At 40.4% G+C, this 24,107-nt stretch overlaps 1 protein-coding gene across 1 annotated transcript in view; it reads left to right on the forward strand.

The window, feature by feature from the left end:
* The first annotated feature begins 2,473 nt into the window (after window positions 1–2,473).
* Window positions 2,474–24,107, forward strand: part of Atp10d (ATPase phospholipid transporting 10D (putative)) — a 63,700-nt gene continuing 42,066 nt past the window's right edge. Inside the window, exons 1-8 of the mRNA XM_059275963.1 lie at window positions 2,474–2,796; window positions 4,966–5,160; window positions 10,457–10,661; window positions 12,768–12,853; window positions 15,607–15,713; window positions 15,971–16,102; window positions 16,479–16,606; window positions 16,717–16,969. Coding sequence (XP_059131946.1) covers window positions 2,507–2,796; window positions 4,966–5,160; window positions 10,457–10,661; window positions 12,768–12,853; window positions 15,607–15,713; window positions 15,971–16,102; window positions 16,479–16,606; window positions 16,717–16,969 — 1,396 coding nt within the window. The 5' untranslated portion in view covers window positions 2,474–2,506. The remainder of the gene's footprint in view (window positions 2,797–4,965; window positions 5,161–10,456; window positions 10,662–12,767; window positions 12,854–15,606; window positions 15,714–15,970; window positions 16,103–16,478; window positions 16,607–16,716; window positions 16,970–24,107) is intronic.

Below are 24,107 nucleotides of genomic sequence, written 5' to 3' on the forward strand. Positions count from 1 at the left end.
CTGCCTGTGTGAACTCTTCCTAGTCTCTCCCATTGCACAGTCAAGCTAAAAACAGGTCAGCAGTTCAGTAGGGGCTAGTGTGGTGAATATTTTGTTTGGCCAGCCCTCTGGTAAGAGAGAACAGGATTTGCAGGAGTACAGAGGTTATTCTAGGCTCCCAGCCTTACTGATAAGTCATTGGGGTGCTAATAAAATTACACATGCATGGACTCCAGTATAGGTCCCCGAGACCAGAGTCTCCTGGGAGGAGACCTGGCAGCCTGATTAACCAGGCCCTGGAGCATTCTTATCATGGGAGCTTGGGAAACAGAACAAGTAGAACGCAGCCGGTTCACAAACATGGTTGAAATGAGCTTAGGAGAGAATGTTTCGGGGTGAGTTTGGGTGGCATAGAGGTCATTTCTTGTCACACTTGTCTTTTGCGACATTGGTGTGAATATTCAGTGTTGGCTACTTCCCAGGTATTGCAGGTACAATGAACAGAGTATGTACTCAGACTCAAGCACATCAAATTATACTCTAGGAGAAGCACTTAGAGTTTGTAACTCACCTCAGTGAGCCTCTGCTCAAGGATGGCCAAGGAGATGGCAGACAGTGAAAGTGTGGATGAGAAGGTCAAGTTTTCATCTACCATGTGTCCCGTGATCTATGTGGCATCTACTTTCTCTTTAACACACTGAGGTGGAGAGATGGCTCCTGTAGGTCAGATGGCTGACAAATACAGTGGTTAATATGTGAGCCTACGTCAACACAGCAGGAGGATTTTGATGTGTCAAGATGTGGTGAGGCTGGTGAAAGGTGTGAAATATAGAATTGGTTTCATAAATAGAGTAGAAGGCTGTCAGGAGGCAGAGGGGCTAGGGAAAAGGAAGAAAAAGGGAGAGATTGCTGAAGAGATGCCAAGTTAGAGTTAGATAGGAGAAATACGTTCTGATATTCTATTGTACAGTGAGGTAAATATGGTTACCATACTGTATTCAGTGTTTCAAAATAGCTAGAAGAAAGCACTTCGAATGTTCTTATCACAAAGAAACGATATGTGCAGGGGGTGCTAGGTATGTTAATTAAGCCTGATTTAATTATTGTAAACTATATTAAAATATCATACCATACTCTGTATATATGTACAACCATCATATGTCAATTAGAGTAACAAAGGGTGAGCAAACTGCTTATTACAACTTTAGCTAAAATGGATGAACTAAGAAACAGAGGGCTGGAGTCAAGGGGCCATAATGAAAAACTTCTGACAAAAACGTGTGCTAGTATTCTGCTACTTTTCCGTTTAGGAGAAGCCAATTATTAATGCGTTATCTCTATGTTAAAAGGCTGATTCTCTGTGTTCTTATAAAGAAACTACAAGAACGTGCTCGTTGGCAGCCCGATGCCCGATTAGACTCAGCTGATTTGTGACTTCTAGATCACAGCTAGTTAAACCGTGGCTTGCCACTCCGTGTGTGGTGGTGTAAATGAATACGTGTCTTGAAAACACCAGACTGGTAATGATAAAATGTGTGTGAACATGAATGATCCAAACCGAAATGAACTGTGCGATACACCTGAGGTGTTTCTGGCAGCACCCGCCTGCGTTTTGTCTCGGTCTCACTGCAAGCCCTGGTTCTGAACGCCCCCCAGGTGCCCGTGGCACAGAGCGTGCCGTCATGTCATCCAGGACCAGTGAGGGCTGAAGCACTTGGGTTCAGGTCTGGGAATGCTGTACGCTATGTAGTGTCTTTATTTCCTCTCCTCTCCTCTCCTCTCTCCTCTCCTCTCCTCTCTCCTCTCCTCTCCTCTCTCCTCTCCTCTCCTCTCCTCTCCTCTCCTCTCCTCTCCTCTCCTCTCCTCTCCTCTCCTCTCCTCTCCTCTCCTCTCCCCTCCCCTTCCCTCCCCTCCCCTCCCCTCCCCTTCCCTCCCCTCCCCTTCCCTGATCACACTTTCCAGACTTCTGCTGTGTCTTGTTTTCTACTGTTCCTTTAGCCAGACTGAGGCATGTGGCCACTGTAGAGAAAGATATTCATCAGGCAAAGAAAGAGTCACCTCTTTATGAACACAGGTGGGAAGGACTTGTAGCCATGTTTGTGATCCACGTAGATGTCTCACTGTCTACTAGGCCTTAGGCTGGATCATTTGCGTGCTCCTCAGTTAAGCTTCAGGACAACTTCCTGACATGTATGCATAGTCCAGTTTCAAAAAGGAAAAAGCTGATGACCAGAAAGGCAAAGAGACTTGCATACATTAAAGCCAAGGTTGTTACTCCAAGTTATGGGAAGGCCTGTGGGTGCTGTCTTTTCATGAGGAGGAAGGTGCATGCCTTAGCAAGAAGTTGGGTTAAAAGGAGTAGCCATGATGAGCTGTACATCCGCAATTACCAGTGGAAAACACTAAGCCATGTATTTTTCTGGTATAGAAAACCGTACTGTCTTTTACAGGTCTACAGAGGCTTATGGGAAGTGTGTTTTTGTTTGCTAGATCACCTGCACCGCCTGGGTCTCCCTGCATCTTGGACATGACTGAGCTTCTTCAGTGGGCCAGACATCACTGGCATCGGCTGACGAGTGGGAGAACCCAGGATGAAGATGAGAGGCCATACAACTATTCCTCACTGCTTGTCTGTGGGGGCAAGTCCCCGCAGACCCCCAAGCCGGCAGGAAAGCACCGCGTGGTTATCCCTCACCTTCAGTGCTTCAGAGACGAGTATGAAAGGTTTTCTGGAACCTACGTGAACAACCGAATACGGACAACCAAGTACACACTTCTGAATTTTGTGCCAAGAAACTTATTCGAGCAGTTTCACAGGTACTGTGGTACTTTTAGAGAAAGTAAAACCTCAGACTGTTCCTCATCTTCTACTGAAATGCCCACCAACCCACCCACTTTCATCATAGTCCTATGTGCTCCATAAGCTCATCCAAGGCAATTTAGATTCAAGTCTGGGCTGGAGTGAGGATGCCTAGGGTTCACACGGTTCTTAACAGTTGGAAGGATGTCTTCTGTTTATCAGAGAAGATGATGTTATCTGTTGTCTTCAGATAGGAAATCATCTGTGGCTCAGCCAAGGCCACACCAGTAACAAGCCGCAGAGTGGATGCCATAGCCTTGGGCCTTCTCTGGCTTGCTTCAGTGTCCTTTCTATTAAACCATGTTGTGTTTTAATTGCAGATTTTTTTCTTACTTGATAACAGGAAAAATAAAGGGACTCTTAAGCAAATGTAATGAGATGGTATTAAGTGAGGCAGTGATGTAATTCAGTTGAACAGGCATTTATCGGAGCTTACTTGAGATCTTGGCCAGGGAAGAGAATGCAGGTATAACTTGATAGTTTCCCCATAGATTCTGTAGGTTATCTGTGTATGTGTAGAAACAGTGAGAGGGCACAGTGGGTTTACAAAGTGCTGTCAATCAGAGTGGAAGCCTCAAGGGAAATCATACTAGTCTATGGAACACTAGAAGGGGATGTGACACTTAATGTGACTATGGAGGGTGGGGTGTCTTCTGCCCAGGAATGGGCAAAGCATATCTCATGGAGAGGAAGGAATATCAGTGAAAGCACAAAGACCTCAGCATAGAAGCCTCGCTTGAAGCCTGGGAGATGATACTGCCTAGGGAGGGGAGCAATAGGAAATAGTGGAAAGATGGGTCTAGCCCACCAGAGGAGTATTGCTGTCAGAATAGAGAATTGAAACTCCATACAGCAGCATGGTTCTGAAGAAGAGAAAACCATGCTTGTGTCTGTACGGAGGCAGTCGGGTGAGCAAAAGAAAGGCCTTAGAAATACACTGAAGAAAAAGTAACAGTTAGGATGCCGCTGCATATACCCTGGTGAGCTGTCAGGGAGACCCATGCTTATGATAGCATGGGAATGAACGGAAGGATGGCCCATTACATGCGTTATAATCTAGCCTTGGGAAAATAAGGGGAAGAGAAGAGTCTTAGATGGATATGTTGTGATGACTGGAGAACTTACCAGGAAAAGGAAAGGCAGGACCAAAAAGCAGCTGGGCTGTTCAATTCCTTGTTTTGGAAATGCCCGATGTGTGAGTCCAGAGATCCTCACAATTTGTACTTCATAGGTTCTATGTACATTTACTGAATAGTGGTTATGTTTAAAGTGCAGATGTGAGTTTGTGAGGTTAATGGCCTTGAGGGCTATGGGTGTTTATGTCTGTAGACTGTAATCACTGTACATTTGATGAGTAAATTAACTTCAGAATTTACAGTGTTCTCTCTTGAGCTGTAGACTTGGATGGGACCCATATAGAAATAATTGAAGCCACAGAGCTAACAAAGACAGTTAAAAAAAGAAAACTTCAAAACAGAATAAATTGGCGATGACAAAGGAGACATTCGGATAGATAATGCTTTTAAGGAGTTTCATGGTCGAAGGGAAAAGGAAAATTCCTGATAGTTATGCAGGACTGAGATTTCTTGTTTTTTTTTGTTTTGTTTTGTTTTGTTTTTTTAACTGAATATATAAAATAGCAAAGTTTGGGGGACAGAAGAATTCCCTGGGTACTATGGTTCTAAATAGTGTGAAAAGAAACAGAAACTCTCAAGGAGAGTAAATCTCAGGTGTCCCTGCTCACTTTGAGCCTTTAGATTTGAGCCTTGTTTGAATCTAATGTGTTGACTCAGAATGCCTGGGTTTTTCTTTTTTAACTTTAAAAGAGAAAACAGTACTTCCTTTTTTCAACAAGTTATGTAACTTGAGACTATCCCGTTCAAATGTTCACTATTACATATTTAGTGAAAAAAATCTTATATTTATTCAAATATGATCCCAGCCAAATGTCCTGGATAGATATAAATACTTCATATTTGTTAGATTCTGCTAATTCCCTGTTCTGTGACCTATGAAACCATCTAATACTGACTTAAGCAAAAGAAAAAGAAACCCAAGTCTTGCCTCCTTTATTTTAGTTCTTGGAGTGTTTTGTGCAAACCTCCCTGGATGTGCTTGGCTTACAGGGCGGCCAATTTGTATTTCCTGTTCCTCGTGGTCCTGAACTGGGTGCCGTTGGTAGAAGCCTTCCAGAAGGAAATCACGATGCTGCCGCTGGTGGTGGTCCTCACAATTATTGCAATAAAAGATGGCTTGGAAGACTACCGGAAGTACAAAATCGACAAGCAGATCAACAATTTAATAACCAAAGTTTACAGTAGGTAAGTGGGATGCGTGTGTCCCTAAGGATATACTGTGTCATTTATAAGCATGTTAGTCTTTCTGCCCTTACGTATGATCGGGACCATTTTTGTGCTGCTGTTATTATTTTGTTTGTTTGTTTGTTTTTTTTCTCTCCTGGTTCCAGGGATTGAACCTAGGATTTCATAATCTTTTCCGTATTAGTCAAGTGTTCTACCACTGAGCTACACCCCTAGTTGTTATTATTGATTTTAATTAACCCTTCTTAAAATCCTTCAATTTATTTAATTGAAATCTTAGAGGGGAAACAAGAGCTACTGTCAATCATGGGCCTGAAAAAAAAAATACAAAACAAAACTTCTGACTCAGTCACTGGGGAACTGAACGGATTTGAACTGGATTGAGAGCTGGGTACAGTGACATACCCCTATAATCTCAGCACTTGGGAGACTGAGGCAAGATAGTTACCAGCCTGGGTCTGAGAACCACGATGAGGATCAAGATAAAGAGAAAAACTTGAGTAGATATAAAAAGTTGAATGGAATATGGGAAGTCAGTTATCTATGGAGGAAAGGGTTGTGAAAACAGAATAGAATTCTTTTTGTGCATAAAACCCAAGGCACCCTATTGCAGCCATTCCCGAGGCATCCACTGGAGAGGGTTTATTCAGGTAAATTCAGTTATTGCATAACTTCATTTGCAGTATGTAAAGAGAAAGTCCATGTATCCCAGAGGGAACTCAGGAAAAGTGAGTTTTGAACCGTGATCCTCTTGATATGAGCTCCTAAGTGTTTCTTTTTAGATGTAAGTGAACACTTAATAAACAGCATGGCTCAGGGCAACTTGTGAGAATCAGAGAGATTCTCTTATGAGAATCAAAGAGAAAAAGTTTAGGGCAAGTTTGTTTGAAGATGTGGCATTCAAGCTAAAGCCTGAAAGACTGTGAATTCTGTTCATAATTAGACTTCTTCAGTACCTTTCACAACGTTTATTTACAGACCTATTTAAAAAAACAAGGAAAGATTATTTTTTATCATTGTAAGATGATGTGAGATTACTTGAACAGTGAACAAATTCTTCTAATTTTTATGCTATTTATGAAGGAAACAAACAAAGGAACAAAAAGCCTTGATACATGCCACCAAATACTAAAATAGTTTTAGAGGAAAAGTTTCTGATTTGCAGTTGAAAGCCACAGAACATGAGTCATTCAGTAACCCTAGAGGACTTAGGAAATGCCAGAGACAGAGAGGTGGCATGCTAGACCATACTGACCTTTGGACACCAGCTGGAAGATGATCATAGTGACAAAATCCAGATTTTGTGACACTAAATTTAGCAAAAGGGGAGGGCACTATATGTGTGTATATGTATGTAATATATATATATATACATATATACATACATATATATGTGTGTGTGTGCATCTTGTGTATAGATTATTTTAATTGTGAATGCTTGTTGACTTCTACCACTAGTTTACAGTCAATAATGTGTCTTTGGTTTCTGTATTTTCCTAAAAATGTTATCATTTTGATTTCCCCCCACTTAGTAGCTCTGTAGCCTTGGGCAGATTACATAAGCTACCTAAAGGTCCAATTTATTTCATCACGAATATAACGATAACACAGCAGACACAGTGATGAGTGTATTTTAAGAGCTATGTAAAGGTTAGCCACTAGCATTATGATGGCAGGTTAATGGCAGTTACCAAGAGGGTTTCTTGGCACATGGGCAAGTCATTTAATTAGCATAGGAGACTTTGTAATAGCGCTTCTCTGTTTCCTAGATGTTAACTGCCCAATGGGAAACCTGGTAGAGCCTTTTCTCTGGGGTCCTTTTAGATGATTTGCATATACATTTAGTGATGAAATGCATTATTCTAATCATTTATACCCATTTTATCACTCCATGACTGCAGTTTATAGGAAACCTGGGTAACTTGATACCTTTTTATCTATATTCTAGGCAATTTATTTTTGCTCAGAACTATAGAAGAAATAATGTTTATTATGTTTTCTCCCCCAAATTGTCTTTGGAGCAATAAAGATAAAAAGAAATAAAAATAGGCTATGAAGCCATACCATGTTGATTTACATATGCTGATTTAAATGCCCATGGAATATTAAAAAGATAATGGATGACAAAATATTTTTCAGAATATTTAGGATGAAAACATGGGGCTATTAAATGGAGCAAACTTTTGGAAGAAGAGTGTTGACATTTCCAGGCTGAAAATTTCTTTTATAATATCTGGCCTATAACAAAGTAGTCCATTTCTGTGGGTAAATATCATATAAAAATAACAAACACTCCTGTAGAAATTAAACATTTAAGCCCTGTCTTAGCCAAATTAAGTTAGAATGAACTAATACAGAAGACATGACTTTCTTTAGATTGTCTTTAAGATAGAAGTTATTCATAAAGTTTTCACGACACTAGAGTTGTCATAAAATCCAGTCATTAAACAAACTTGAGTGTCTTCTATGTGATTAACATGGAAAGATATAGAGATTGGTTGGGCTTGTGTTATTATAATAAAATGCCTGATAGAATAATCTTAAAATGATGGAGGGTTCTTCTGACTTACAATTTGGGAAGTTTCTGTCCATGGTCTGCTCTCATTGCTTTTGGGCCTGTGGTGATGCAGTTTGTCATGTCAGGTTCATGTGACAGAGAAAACTGCTCACCTTTTGACAGCCAGGAAGCAGAGAGAGAGAGAGAGAGAGAGAGAGAGAGAGAGAGAGAGAGAGAGAGAGAAAGGACCAGAGTCTCTTCAAGTGCACACTCCAAATGACATACCTTCTTCCCAGGAGGACCCAGCTATTAAATGCTAAACCACTTCCCAATAGTACCATGAACTGGGGGGCACCTTCAATCCCTGGGCTTTGGGAGGACCATTTACCCACACAATAGGAGAGTTTAAACAAATCGTGGATACAATACACATGCCCTCAGTGGTCAAGTATATTTTCTGACCTGTACATGTCACAAACAGTTACTCCTTCATTCTCCCTCTCAACAGAATTCATGTGATCACCCTTCTTGGAGGTCATCAGACCTCCTGATGAGCTAATGCTATAGGTGTGCTGGTCATTATTAAACAGGGACCCTTTGTAGAGTTGGACTAATAATACTCCCTCTTTGAAAGTTTCTTCTCCTTTGGTTTTTATGACATCACTTCCTTTTGGATGCCCTTTCACTTCCCTGTCTTCTTAAAGACTTTTCACCCAAGGATGCTTGTATCCTTCCTTGCCTGTTGCCACTTGCCCTTTATGGACCACAGACTTCCACATCCATGTCTTTACTCATAACATCTGGACAAGAATCTTACACTAGCTGTACACCTCAACTACCTAATTCGTGTCACATAAAAACTTCTTAAGATGAATTTGCTGTCTCACCTCACGTGGAATAGTTGCTTCCAAAAACTGGAACACGGCGAATGGCATTGTCTATCACCTCATCATGCAAATTAGGAACCATTCTGTCATCCTTGAAGTTGCTTACATGGAACAAGTCAGGAAATGGCTCTCTCTGCTATCTAATTATGTCTTCATTTAATCTTTTATTCATTTCTCCTGCTACCACCTTATTATCCGAGCCTTCTCATCCATCCTTTGAATTAGTTCAGTAACTTTCCATTGGTGTCTTGTCTGTTCTAACCACTAACTAGGCTGCCACTCAATAGTCCACTACTCTGTTACAGGAATGAGAATACAGAAGTAGAGACACACCTTTTGTGTGTGAACTTTAGTGACTCCATTTTCTGTAGAATAAAATTTCTAGAATACCTAGAAATCCCTTTCCCAGGTGTGTGTGGCATATAGGACTGAGCTTTAAAAGTATAACTCTACCTATTTTTTTAAATTTTCTGTTATTTCTCTCCATGGAAAAATTCAGTAGTACATGTAGACACTAGGGATTATTTGGGAAAAAAAATACCAAAATAAATTATTGATTTGCCATTCTCTGTAGACTAACAAATTCTTAAGATAATCAAAGATTTCTCCTAGTTAGATTTGATATTGTGCATTAGGCACTTGTAAAGCTATTTACTTATTTACATTTGTTTAGCCCTTCAAACTAAGCATTTCTTTACCTAGCTGATGTAATTTGTATGGCAGAGATATTCAAGTAATCTAGGGCAGCTTTCCATTTAACTTGATGATATAAAGACTTTTAATATGTCATAAAACTTAGATTATAAGTAACTCCCAGGATTCTAGGGAGTGAATACAAATTCTATCTCCATAAATATAATAGAAAACAAATAACTTTGTAATTATTTACTTACTAATTTTTGAGACCTTGGCCTCTTGAATGTTAGTGTGTACCACAATGTATATGCCATAATGCCTAGTGTGCATGCATACAAACATTAACTAAAAAATAAAAATATAGAATGGGAAATGATATTTTTAGAAGGGGTAAACTTTACCATTCTTTCTGGAAGGGATCAGATGCTGCAGACTCAGGAGTAAACTCCTCTGTCAGTGTTTGGGAAGAGGGTGGGGGAGCACAGGAGACGGGTAGAGATGCCCAAGTCCCTCATATGATATGTTGCAGCATCAGCTCTTATGCATGTTCGCCTGTGCACTTTAATTAATCTTTAGAGTATTCAGAATACTCATACAAGGCAAAAGCGGCATCAATAGTTGTTAAATGCATTTCTTTAGGAAATGATAGCAGGAAGGAAAGTCAGTACATGTTTAGTACATGTTTTTCTTTTCGAAAATTTTCGAATTGCAGTTGCCGGAATGCTCAGATACAGAGTCCATGGATGTGGAAGGCTGCTTTTGTTTCTGTTGAGTGACAATTAGAGGTGGTAATGTGGTAGAACAACTATTTAATGTTGTGTGGGGGTATTGCATTTCATTAGGTTTTCCGTAATTATCCAGCATAGCTGTGTGTCACAGGGCTCTCTAAGACCAGACAACATGTCTTGTCGCTGCTCCAGGTCCTTGATACCTGATCTCAGAATCACGTGCAAGAACTGTTCTACATATGAACATAGTCATGTAATGTTAATTGTAATTCTGTTCTAGACTTGTATTCCAACAGCAGAAGGGTTTGAAATTCCACAGTGGGAAGAAAGAGCAGAAAGAACCTTTTAGTGACTTAATAACTACATTTTCCAAATGAAGCTTCAGTGAAATTTTGTCTTTACCAATTCTGTAGTGTCTCCGTTAGCATTACACAAAAAGTTGTAAATTCCATACTAAGATTTTAAGAAATAATTGTGTTTCGTCTTACTACTTTTCTTGTCTTTTTTTTTTTTTTTTTTTTTTTTTTTATCCCCTGGTTCGATTTTAGGAAAGAAAAGAAGTACATTGACTGTTGCTGGAAACATGTCACTGTGGGGGACTTTATTCGCCTCTCTTGTAATGAGATCATCCCTGCAGACATGGTCTTGCTCTTCTCCACAGACCCTGATGGGATCTGTCACATTGAGACTTCTGGCCTTGACGGAGAGAGTAATTTAAAGCAGAGACAGGTGGTACGTGGCTTTGCAGAACAGGTAAAGAATGTCTTCTCTGCTGGGGTTGTGGGCATTCCTTCTTCCTCAGGAAAGGGCTGGGCTCATTTTCACAGGATAGATAAAGAGATTTTTAATTTAATTTTTACCACAGGCAAAATAGAATCACAGAAGGCTTTAATCCATTTTCAGATATCAGGGGATGCATATTATGTTTTATAGATAATGGGATAAAAATGACTTTGAAGTTCACACTCTTCGGTCTACAATCAGCCAGTGTGGCGCTGCATTAGGGGAACCCAGCCGAGTGCACTCGCAATAGAAATAATCACCTGCTGATTTCATTTTCTTACTCTTAGGGTTTTACATTTTCTGTGTTCACCATTGTTCCTAAAATGTCTGATTACCTATATTCCAAAGCTTAAAAAAAAAACAAACAACAAACAACAAAAAAAAACTTTTTCGGTTTCTCATGCCACTAACTTCTAGGCTGTACATCTTCTGTAATAAGGGAAATTAGGCTGAACACAGATTGAAATAAATAAATTTTTGCTCTGCCGCTGATTTGTGCCTTTTATTCATAAAGTAATGGTCTTGTGAAGTTAGTCAAATACATTATGGCTGAGCTTCCTCATATTGACGTGGACATGATGTCTCTTTCTTAGCATCATTGTTTGACTCATGTGAAAAACACGTTCATAGCTAAGTATCATTTTCCTTTCTCTATGTCTGGAAGCACCTGAGGTAAAGGCTTTGAAATTTTAAGTGTCTTTTTTTTTTTTTTAACCTGAAGTACTAATAAATAAATAAAACTGTGTTTTGCCTCCGAGGACCTTACAATTTCTTCTCATATTGGACCCCTCTTCTTCCCATCTGTGGATCTTCATGCAGATCCCTCTGTGGTTCAGCCGCCTCTGAGCTCTCTGTCTGGGTCATTTTATAAGCATCCCTGCTCCTATGATTCTGACAACATCTTGCACAGCTTAGGATTCTATTACAGTACTCAGTGTGTGTTAGGCTGCTGCCGGATGGCTAACAGGCACACTTTGGGTTCAGTTCCGCATGAGCATAGCTACTTCCTTTGTAATGTGCAGCTTCTTTTGAGAACTTGGACAACTTCCCGGATCCTCTGTGTCCCCTTAGCTGTCCTTAGGCCGGATTGTAATGCACCAGCACCTTTGGACTGTGAAAAAGAAATGAGTTAACATACATAATGTAGATTCTAGTACATCAAAGACATTCAGTAGGTATTATTAACAAATTGAATCATATTATCATGTAATTCATGTTTTTCATATTTGCTACAGTGACATAAAAATATACTCAAACATACTCAAACAGCAAAAGCCAATCTCCTCTCTCTCTCTCTCTCTCTCTCTCTCTCTCTCTCTCTCTCTCTCTCTCTCTCTCAGAAGATATTCTGTAGCTCATGCCAGCCTGAACTTCACTACCTAATAGCCCCAGCTGGCTTTAAACTCATAACAAACCCATAGCAAACCTCCTACCTTAGCCTCCTAAGTGCTGGAATTACAGGCATGAGCCACCAGGCCTGAGCTGGTGACTCATTCTTAATGAAGCCACATCTTCATTTTTTAGCATCATCTTGCCCGCATCCCCACTGGTTTCATAACAGTGTCTGCTTGCTCCACTAGGGAATTTTGTGAGATATTTATGTCCTGCTTACTTGGGAGTTTTGTTCATGAACTTTGGCTGAGATCCAAGGCTTATGTACTCCCAGGTATTTCCATGTGCTCTGAATCTAGCAAACCATCAGGTTATGGGCACCGACAACAAAGTATTTTCTACACCTTATTGACACTGTTTGCTCCAGGAGTGGGAGCTCTGATGCAGAGCTGTGCATGTGCTTCCACATGTAACTTGCATCATGTGATTAATCTGAAAAAGCTCTCCTGTTTCTATGGATGCCATATGAGCATTCTAAGGTCATTCTAATTCCTCTTATGAATCCCATAATTATGACTGTATTTTCTTCATCCTAGGAGGTTTACACACACACTCGGAGGCAAAAAAAAAATATGCCTTAGTTACTGTATGTATTAAGAATTGACCAACATGATACAATGTTTAAATACCAAGATTTAATCATGAATTTTTTTCTCTTTTTTGATGTTGGCAAAATATTTTTAGGATTCTGAAGTTGATCCTGAGAAGTTTTCCAGTAGGATAGAATGTGAAAGTCCCAACAATGACCTCAGCAGATTCCGAGGCTTTCTGTGAGTGATGTGTAACTTACCTTTGTGGGCATGAAAGAAGTTATACTTAGTTCAAAAATGGTTGTGTGTATTCACATCCAGTGTAAATCATTAGAAACTGCAAGTTTGGCCATCGATAATGTGGAATACCTAAGTAATTCAATAAATGCTCTTCTCCGTGTATAGTGAAACAATCTAAACAATAAAACCCTCTAAAAATATTCCTATCACCTCTTCCAGTGGTATAAGAATATCTTTGAGGACTGCATAGCTTATACTGGCCTTAATTTACTATGCAAGCCAGGCTTGCCTTGAATTTGTTATTCTTCTATCTCAGCTTCTTGAGATAACAGACATGTATCACCATGCCCACCTTCATGAGCTCCATATTAAACCCAGGAGACTTTAAAGTTTGGAAGGAAATATTTCTGCAGACATAAATGATATCCTAGGATGGTCTGTTCCCTTTGCGGGAATTAGAGTAGCAGATGTGCAATTCTGGTTGGAAAGAGTTGCTGATTTGGAAGCTTGCCTTAAGAGTGTGGGAAGCCATAGCAGTATACATACTTAACACTTATAGTGCCATCCTTAACTCTTTGCAAAGACACCTGTAATTTGGGGTCTTTTCCAATCTCAAACTTGGCTTCCAGCACTTAGATTTTTTTATTACTCTGAGCCAACTAATACTCATTAACATTGTTTTTATAAGAAAAAAGTCAGCCATAATTCTTAGAGAAAATTTCCCACCTAATCTCCTATTTTTAAAGACGAAAATTGTCCTGATCCCATTTCCTGGACATCTAAAGCATACCAAGACATTCAAGGAAAAACTAACGTCCCTCATGAACGAATGAAGAAAATGTGGAGTCTAGTGAACAAAAACTGATTTTAGCTAAAGAACTTTAGAGATGATGTTTTTATGTTTTGAAACTCTTCCTGTAAGGATTCTGCAGCAAATGTTGCATCAGTAAGAACTTGTTGATGCCATTTGTCAATGTGAATGCTTAGATTTACCTTCCTCATCTATAAAACCAAAGAGCAGTAAACCCATCATTTTGGAGGCTGTGACAGGAAGGTTGTCACAGGTTTGAAGCCAGTCTAGGTTTGATGTGAGCTTGAGTTAAAGAGTGAGCTCCCACTCACAACCCAACCCAAGGAGTTGAGTTAGGTTAGGTTCACGGATGCCTCTTGAATTGACATCTCTGCACAGATCCCAAATAGAACAAAGTCTGTAAAACTGGGAGTAAAATGGCCAACTGTTATCCTCTCTCTGTACAAAATGCAACTTTTGTAGGGTTTTTACTTATTTTCTTTGCAGTTCCAGAGAGACAGGGCAGTAGGTTTATTGACAAATTTTACTTGGAAGAAACAACAGCAGCTTATAGACTTAATGACAATTGCTTAGACAACCATCAGAATCTAATGGTAAAATTAAGATGACGTTTTCACAGTGTGTGAAAGATGGTTTCTGCTTGATTTTGTAAATATTTCACTGATTTTTGCCCTGTACTCTTATGGCTGTCATAGTTTAGTCAAGTAATTACTTCAATAACTTTGAAACTGGTTATTACACACATTTCCAAATGTGCGAAAGTGGAAATAAAAGTGTGATGAGCACCCAGGTTCCACCCCAGCCTTGGCCATTTCACAGTGGTGCTAACATGGTACCATCTTTCCTGCCTCCTTTCCCGGCCCTGTGACACATCACTTCACTGAGAGTACGTCACCATATACTTGGAGCAGAAAAGAACATTAATAAAAATACAAAGCCTATTATCACATTTGAGGAGAATCAAAACCATTCTTTAATCTCATTTAGTACCAGGAATTTGTTCAAATTTTTCCAGCTGATGAGAAAAGAAAATGTTTTCTAACAACTGTCTTATTCAAAACAGGACCAAAGTACGTTCTACACATTACATTTAGTTAATCAATTTCTAGTTTTCCTATCCGAAGAAATGGGGTCATGGACCCCACTTCCGGCTGAGTGGATTGCCTCCTCCCTGTGTTGAGGCCATCTTGGCTGGAAGCAGTTACCATATTTGGGTTTGGCCAACTGTCTCCTTCTAGTCAAATTTACCTGTTTCTCTGGCCCTTTTATCTGTCAACTGTCCCTAGGCACTTTCAGAATCTGTTGAGCGAATCAGATTCTGTCTCTAAGATGTACGCATCCATCCATACAAAATATTGTTTATGATTCCAGAGGAGTCACAGAGCCTCAGAGCCACAGACTTCGGGTTGCAATTCTCTGATGAAGAATCTGGGGCTCTCACTTCCTTTCCCGTAACTCAGAGGCCTGTGATGTCCCCTGTCCCATTACCAGATTGGCGCTGTCAGCCTTCGCCTTTGATTATACAGTTCCCCGTCAGCCCTTCATCTAATGGCTTCAGCAGCCACCAGTTGTCAGTGTCCAGCAGGATTCTTAACTTCAGCCAAATCGGAACTACTACTGTTCTAAATCGAGACTGTCTCCCTCACCAGCGATGAAGTCCTCAAATGCAGTGCGCCCTGGGAAAGCAGGCCCTTTAGAGTCATTTTGAGTTCTTGCAGTAATGCAATGCGACAGCTAACAACTTCGAGACGTTGAAGCTTTCTCTTACCCGCAGCGGGTTAACCACGACACCAAAAGCAAATGGGCCAGAGACTTGAAGCCTTTCTCCTCTGAGCCGTCCAACTTCCCACACGGGGTATAGAACCTTCCAGGATAAAGACTGTTCTCTTACCTCCCTCTCTTTGCCATTTAAACATTAATCTATATACTGCCTCTCTTACAGGGAACATTCCAACAAGGAACGGGTGGGCCTCAGCAAAGAGAATTTACTGCTCAGAGGATGCACCATTAGAAACACAGAGGCTGTTGTGGGCATTGTGGTTTATGCAGGTTTGTTCTCTTCCTACCTTTTCCTACCTTCCTTTGTGCTTCCTCTGTGTTAACATGTTCCCTTTCCTACGGAAGGGAAACTGTGCCCTGATGAACTTAACCACGGATCCTGGTTTTCCTAAACCGCCGATTAAACTGGCAAGATGTTATGCGCCACATTTGATTAAATTGTCAGCTGGAGGGATTTTTTTAACTGTGATGTTTGGCCCCCTGCTCTTGCTTTATGCGTTCTCAGACCTACTATGCTTTCCGTGCAGGTCATGAAACCAAAGCGATGCTGAACAACAGTGGACCACGGTATAAGCGCAGCAAACTGGAGAGAAGAGCAAATACAGATGTCCTCTGGTGTGTCCTGCTTCTGGTCGTGATGTGTTTAACTGGTGCACTTGGTGGGTAAAGTTCAGTTATCTGTTATTATCTTGTCAGTGTCATCCGATACATTTTTTTTCCCCAAATTATTGGTTTTAGGAAGATTTTTATTTGTTAATTTTCCTCACCTGTTTTCTTTTCTTAGCCTTTAGCTTGACAAACAGACGTTAAGTGTATCCACTTACACTTTGCCGCCATGCTGAAGGGACCTGGGAAGAGATTAAGAGGGAGAGTCAAGGACGAGAGACTGTGTAGCCCTTTGAGTCTGAGCTTGTTTTAAAGAACAAACAATTAGTATTCAAAGCATATACTCTCGTCTGTTTTTCTTGAGGGGTGTAGATCTCTATTTACATACTGTCTGTGTAGCATCCTTTTGTGTCTGTGTACTTTTTAAAGGTCATGGAATATGGCTGAGCAGGTATGAAAACATGGTCTTCTTTAACATCCCTGAGCCAGATGGACGAGTCATATCACCTGTGTTGACAGGATTCTATGTGTTCTGGACCATGATCATCTTGTTGCAGGTAATTTCTGCCGGAGTCAACAGAGAACTTCTCTATCTTTGCGCATTGTCTAGCTGTCTTCACCTTTTTGCACTGACTTTAACCTTTTTAAATTGTTTGTACTTTATTAGGTCTTGATTCCCATTTCTCTCTATGTGTCCATTGAAATCGTGAAGCTTGGACAGATCTATTTTATTCAAAGTGATGTAGATTTCTACAATGAGAAAATGGATTCTACCATTCAGTGCCGAGCTCTGAACATCACTGAGGATCTTGGGCAGATCCAGTACCTCTTTTCTGATAAGACAGGAACCCTCACTGAGAATAAGATGGTTTTTCGAAGGTGTAGTGTGGCAGGATTTGACTACTGCCATGAAGAAAACGGTGAGTGTGCGATTTCTACAAAAACTACCTGTTGCTTTGTTCCCAGCTCCTTAAGTCCCTAATAATTCTTTCAAGAAAGTGCCAGGTTTAAGTACTGGGTAATTAACTCACCCCACTGAACTTTATGCTGCATTCTTGTTCCTTTGGCATGATGGTTCTCGACCTGTGGGTCATGACCCCTTTGAAAGTTGAATGATTCTTGCACAGAGGGTAGCAGTAGCAGAATTACAGTGATGAAGTAGCAACAAAAATAATTTTATGGTTGGGGGTGACCACAACATGAGGAGCTGTATTAAAGGGTCACAGCACTAGGGAGGTTGAGAACCACCGCTGTAGAAGTTAGTAGATGCTGAACGACGTACTACACTTTGACAAACACTAGATGCTCAAGTGATACGAAGTGGTGCAGTAGTATGGATGCTCAGCTGTGTTTTGGTCAACACTCTATCTTCCTCAATGCAGATGTATACGTACACACACACACACACACACACACACACACACACACACACATACACACACACACACACACACATACACACACAGAGGTGAGGGGAATTAATGGATTTGGGAAAAGGGTCGGTTCTCCCTACGCTACAGTTTGAGACATGATCTTTTCACTGAAATGAAAGCTATTAACAGTACCTAGGTTTCTATGGCCAATGTTTAAGGATTTTTCTAACAAAAGAATCGCCTAGGAGATAATTCTGTAAAGAATACTGCTGTGTGGAAATAGCCCCTTTACACATACAAATGATTTAAACACATTTGACAATACAGTTATGTGTTTCCAAACCTGCCAACTTGGCAGTGTGACCCATGTCCTGGCATGATCAGTGGTACCAGCAGCACCTGGGCTGTATTAGGAATTATGGAGCTGTGATTAAAATCTCATTTTACCACAATTCTCACATGATTAGCATGCATACCATAATTAAAAAGCCACATCTGGGGGGGGGGGAAAGAAAGAAAAAAAAAAGGCCACTCCTACTTTAAGAGAGAGACTACTGAAAAATGTCATTTCAGAAATAAACTTTTCACATTGGGATAGTTAATTGCCAAACAGTCACAAAGATGTTATGTAGGGTTCAGTGTGTCATCCCACCATTTATCCTGTTAACATGAGTCATGGCATGCCTTCGGTAAGTGATGAACTGGTACCAATACATCATCATTACCTGAAATTCATGTTCTGAAAGTACCCTTCTTTTTCACTTTTGTCTTTTGTGGTCCCAGGATGACACTTGGAATACCAATAACAGCCATCATTTAGGTTTCTGTACACTTGACAGTTTCTAGAGACTTTTGGATGAACTTATCAGTTTGGACAGGCACTGTTCTGGGATTTGGTAGACTGTCCCTTAATTTGGGATTGTCTGGCAAGTGCCTTTTATGATGCACAGTTTGTAAATTTGTTGATCTATGGAGGCATCAAAAAACACTTGCCCAAAAATAAAAAGTTTGAATAAAAAAAAAATGATTCTTAAGCCTGGACCCCATTTCTACCACCTGCAAAGTATGTGTGCTTCAGCAAGATGCACAATTCTCTGAGCCTCAGGGAGAGAAAAAGGCCATTATAGTATTCACTTCATTAAGATAATTTGTGCAAAGATGCACAGAGCATGGCAAGATAAAGTCCTGACATATTAGCTGCTATTATTGTTATTTTTTAATTGTTGTTTTGAAAGTAAGAAGCAGCTCTGCCGTTTAAGTAGCTCACGGTCCAGTGGCGGAGACAGATGTGTAATTATAAAATTATCATGTTAATTGTAATATTAATGTTGATATTTCTGGGTCTAGGGGATGGTCCAGTTGTTAAAACGTCTGCAATGTGTACATCAAGACCTGATTTCAAATCTGCCACATTTTTCAAGAAAAAAAAAAAAGTGATGTATGCACCTGTAACTTCACTGCTGGGGGGACAAAGATGGGCTTCCCTGCACCCTTGGAGCTCATTGGCCACCAGGCTATCCAAACCAATCAGCTCCAGGTTTAGTGAGATACACTGTCTCAAAAATTAAAGTGGCTTCCTCTGGCTTTCACTAATGAATACACATATGCACACATGCATATTCCAACACACACTTGTATGAATATGTACATATCATATAACACACATACACAGGGGGGAGAGAGAGAGAGAGAGAGAGAGAGAGAGAGAGACAGAGAGAGAGAGAGAGAGAGAGAGAGAGAGACAGAGAGAGAGAGACAGAGAGAGAGAGACAGAGAGAGAGAGAGAAATACTTGTTCCAAATTTGGTTTGACATTCAGGCAACCACGTAGTTCTGGAGATGAATTTTGCCCCGATGTAACTTGGCATGTTAAAGACAGGACATCAGGCATTCCCGGAATGTATGAAATGTATAGAGAATTAGTTCAGAGCAGAGGTTTGGGTGTCAGTTGCATGTGGGTGATGTGGTTGGAGGAAGCTTGGCTGAGTGTGCTGTTTACAAGGTGAAAAGATGGGATGCCAGGGGTGGTTGAGAAATCAGTTTGTTGTGAATGGTTTGAAGGAACATGTACAGATGATGTGTGGAAGGAAGCTCTTTGAATGTGCTGTGTTTGGCCTTGTGTGGGCCCTGTGGAGAGCACATTATAAATTACGATAAGCTAATTTTTCCATAGTCTCAGACCTACTTCTTTCAGATATCAAACCAACGCAAGTAGTAGGCTGTAAACAGATTTTTGGAATATTTGAGAAGGAAATGGCAAAAGAAGACATCAGAGATGAAGTAAGGAAAAGAAATAAGAGATAATTTGTTTAATGCAGGACCTACCTTTAGACATAGAGAATAATGACAGACTATATGTTTCCTGTGTGAGTCAGAAAATGAGTTCCTGGCCCATTCTGAGACCTTCAAAGAACCAAAGCAGAAGTTACCCTGTGAGAAAGATTTATCATCCTTATGAGCTTTATCATAATTTGAGTATATTTTGCTTATTGATATGATACAAAGCTTGGCTTTTCACAACCATCTTTGATATAATTTTCTCTGGGCCTGGAAGTTTAGTTCCAGTGGCTCTGTTTTCTGAATCACACTAATTTTCTTGACCTACATGTTTCTAGAATTTTCCATGAAATGAGTAAAGGTTGAGTCATTCATCTGTTACATTCCATTATCGAAGTTCTACTTATTAAGCAAGTTTGTCCTACAGTAATGTATGAAGTGTATTGGGTAATAGCTACAGTCATAGCTGAGCTACTTGATGACATACTAATTACACAACCATGTGATCCTCATTCCGCCAATGATGGCTCAGAGGAATTAATGAACCCATTAATGTAGGTTTTGAGGCGTTTTAGTTGTTTTTAAAATGTCATCTCATTACCAATAAATATCTTGAAATGGTCAAAGTTTTATCAATCTTAGCACCATTTCCTGTGATATATTGATGTCTAACCACTGAGTGCCAGTAGCCATTGCCAAAAGTTCCACAGAGAATTTATTCACCCACAAAAAAAAAACACAACACAAAAAACAAAACAAAAAAAACCCGACTCAACTTCTTATAACTGTTTAGAGTTAAGGAGCCATGATGACTCCTTAGAGGCAAGAAGACTAAATTTAAATCCTAGCTCAACCTCCAGTCAGCTGTTTAGCCATAACTGGAATATTTAATCCCTCTGTTAATTTTCCTCAGCTGCAGAAGGAACAATAATAGTTCCTTTCAGATAGAAGTGTTTTGAAGATGAAAATGAATGTGTGTATGACTTTTGATGAAAAAATACTTTAATAACTGTAAATTCCTACCCATAACTTTCCCTTAACACTATAGATACTTCATTCATGTACCTATTTATCCATTATTCATTTACCAAATACTTGTTTAAGATAAAAAAAATACACAGGCTCATAGAAATTTGACAGGGGAGATTGGCGTGTGTTAAAATTGGCCACACTCATTCAGATGGCTATATTTAGAAACTCTATAGCATTAGGTCACAAAATCTTGGCTATAGCATCCAATAAATCTGGTCTTAAGACCAATATAGTCTGTTTTTGTGAAATGACAAATTAATAAAGTTTATTTCTTTACTTATAAAATGGGGATGTTGAGCTGGGCAGAGGTAGCACATGCCTTTAATCCCAGCACTTGAGGGACAGAGGCAGGCAGATCTCTGTGAGTTTAAGGCCAGCCTGGTCTACAGAGCTAGTTCCAAGACAGCTAGCGCTACATAGAAAAACTCTATCTTGGAAAACAAATAAAATAATAAGATAAAATGGAGGTGTTAATAGTCATAATGATTCAGTGAAGCAAAGGTTTGGTGCACAATGTCATTCAGCCCATGAAAACTGTAAATGTCCAGTGAATGGTCTGGATGTGATCTGATGTGTTCATCTACATTAGAGAGCTTCAGAAAGAGTGAATGTTTATTGAAAGCCACTTAAGTCATGTTTATAATCTTAGCACTTGGGAAGTAGAGGTAGGATGATCAGGAGTTCAAGGCCATCCTTGGCTGCATGATGAATATCCTGGGCTTAATGAGACTCTATCTCAACGAACAACAGAAATGGGAAAAAAAGAAAGAAAAACAAGCTGCCATATTTATTCTTAGACTTTCCATTCTCTTAAAAATATGGCAAAATTATTACAATAAGTAGAACGTGAAAACACTTTATAAAACAATTTGCTCCAATCTATATCTTATTCAGTAGCTGGACTTAGGCTGAGTAGGCACAACCACCAACATAACAAGCATGTTCGCACTGTCTGTTCCTCTGACACGGTTTTAATAATAAGTGAGAACAACAAAGTAGCTCTCACAGAGCCTCTACGGGAGAACGTCATCAAGAATACATAAATAGATAAGTTGTGATCAGGACCTGGTCGAGAATCAGAATAAAGTGGTGTGGCATATGAAGATTGGATGGCTAGTTTGGACTGTATGCCTAGGCATGACCTTTTAAAGTGGGACATTAGAGTCTAACATTTAAGTGACAGAATCTTGGTGTTCAAGGGCATAGGATTTCAGGTCCAACGGAGCAACTCCTCTACAGGCCCTCATGCTGTAGAGAGCTCACATTTTCAAAGTAAGTAAATAAGGCCTGTGAGTCTGAGTTAGATTAAAGAGGTAAAGCAGTGGTTCTCAATCTTCCTAATGCTGTGACCCTTTAATATAGCTTCTTCTGTTGCGGTGACCCCCCAACCATAAAATTATTTTCATTGCTACTTCATAACTATTTTTGTTACTATAATGAATCATAATGTAAATACCTGTGTTTTCTGATGGGCCTTTGGGGGGTTGTGACCCACAGGTTGAGAACCTCTGGTGTGAAAGAGAGAGGTAAAGGTCACATTGGGTATTTAAGGCAGGATGAAGAATGTAGTTTATTCTAAAGGGATTCTGAGGCCATTGGAAAGTTTGTTTTGTTTTGTTTTTTACTGGAAGTGATCTCATCTGCTACCATTTGAGAAACGGATTTCAGAGGGGCAAAGAGACTAGTTTTGAGGTGTTGCACTGATTCATTTGAAAGATGATGGCAGCCTGACTAAGGTAATAGAAGTAGGGAGAAGTCTGGACACTCAGGATAGATTTGATGTGTGGTGGCCATGTGCTGGCGAGCTCCTGGATATGAGGAAGAAGTGAGGGGTCAGGAGTCACTTCTTTGTGATTCAGTGTATTTGCTGTAAATGTGAGAATAAGATGATAGCCAGGAGCAGTAATGGCTTGGATTGTATAAGGCCCAATACACAGTGAACAAATGTGCGGTCGGGAATGGATTGCTCAAGTTTTGGTTACCGTATAGACAAGACAGTGTTGGACAAAGGTGAGGAGGAAGAGGGAAGAAAAGGTTGAGGAGGAAGAGGAAATAGCTCAGCTGTTACCGGGTGGAATTTAAGATTACAGTTATTTAACTACTCATTTATTCCTCCAGCATTTCTATGAGCTACTGCATTGGACTCTCGGGACACATTAACAACACTTGAGTTTCTCTGACCATTTTAAGGTGTATGTTTTATGGGGTGAGATGAAAAGAAAAACAGATGTGTAGAGTAGGCAGTAATGGCCAGATTAGAGGCAAGAGTAAATAATGGGGCCCTGCCTGAGAAACCTTCACTGTTAAGGAGGATGGCCTCGAGGGAAGTCAAAGCATGAACCATCCCACTGTCCATCTTCTAGAAGAGCCTTATGACAACCAACTGCAAGTGTCGTGTGGAGAGGAGAATACATGAGTGTGGATTCCAGTGAGAGGCCAGAGTTGAAGATACGGGTTGTTTTAGTTCGGGATACTATTGTTGTGATAAAACATCATGACCAAAGAAACTTGGGGAGGAGAGGGCTTATTCAGCTTGTGGTTCCACATCACAGTTCATCATCAAAGGAATTCATGACAGAAACTCAAGCAGAGCAGGGACCTGGAGGCAGGAGCTGATGCAGAGGCCATGGAGGAGCTCTACTTACTGGCTTGCTCAGCCTGTTTTCTTATAGAACCCAGGACCACTAGCCCAGGGATGGCACCACCCATAATGGGCTGGGCCCTTCCCTACTAGTTACTAATTAAGAAAATGCCCTCCAGGCTTGCCTACAGCCCAATCTTATAGAGATATTCTCTCAATTGGGTTCACTCCTGTCTGTTCCAGCTTGTGTCAAGTTGACATAAAACTAACCAGTACACAGGTTTATAGGCTATGCATGTAGACATTCTGTGTCAAAGATCAGACCATATGAGAATACCAAGAAAAAGTGTGTAGATGGAGAAGAGCCGGCAGTCCTGCAGCTTGCCAATAACTGAGGGATGAGAAGAAAGGTAACTGGAGACCGGATATAACATGCTGTCTTAGTTAGGGATTCTATGCTGTGACGAGACACCATGACCACAGCAAACCTTACAAAGGAAAACATTTAATTGGGGTGGCTTGCTTACAGTTCGGAGGTTCAGTCCATTTTCATCATGGTGGTGCATGGCAGTGTGCAGGCAGACACGGTGCTGGAGAAGGAGCTGAGAGTCCTACCTCTGGCAGGCAACAGGAAGTAGTCTGTGACACTGAGTGAAACTTAAGGAAAAAATACCTCAGTGCTCTCCCCACACTGGCACACTTCATCTAGCAAGACCATACCTACACCAACAAAGCCACACCTCCCAATAGTGCCACTCCCTATGAGCTTATGGGGGCCAATTACGTTCATACTACC

This window comes from Peromyscus eremicus, chromosome 10 (assembly GCF_949786415.1).
Source record: "Peromyscus eremicus chromosome 10, PerEre_H2_v1, whole genome shotgun sequence".
In the NCBI taxonomy this organism is placed as follows: Eukaryota; Metazoa; Chordata; class Mammalia; order Rodentia; family Cricetidae; genus Peromyscus; species Peromyscus eremicus.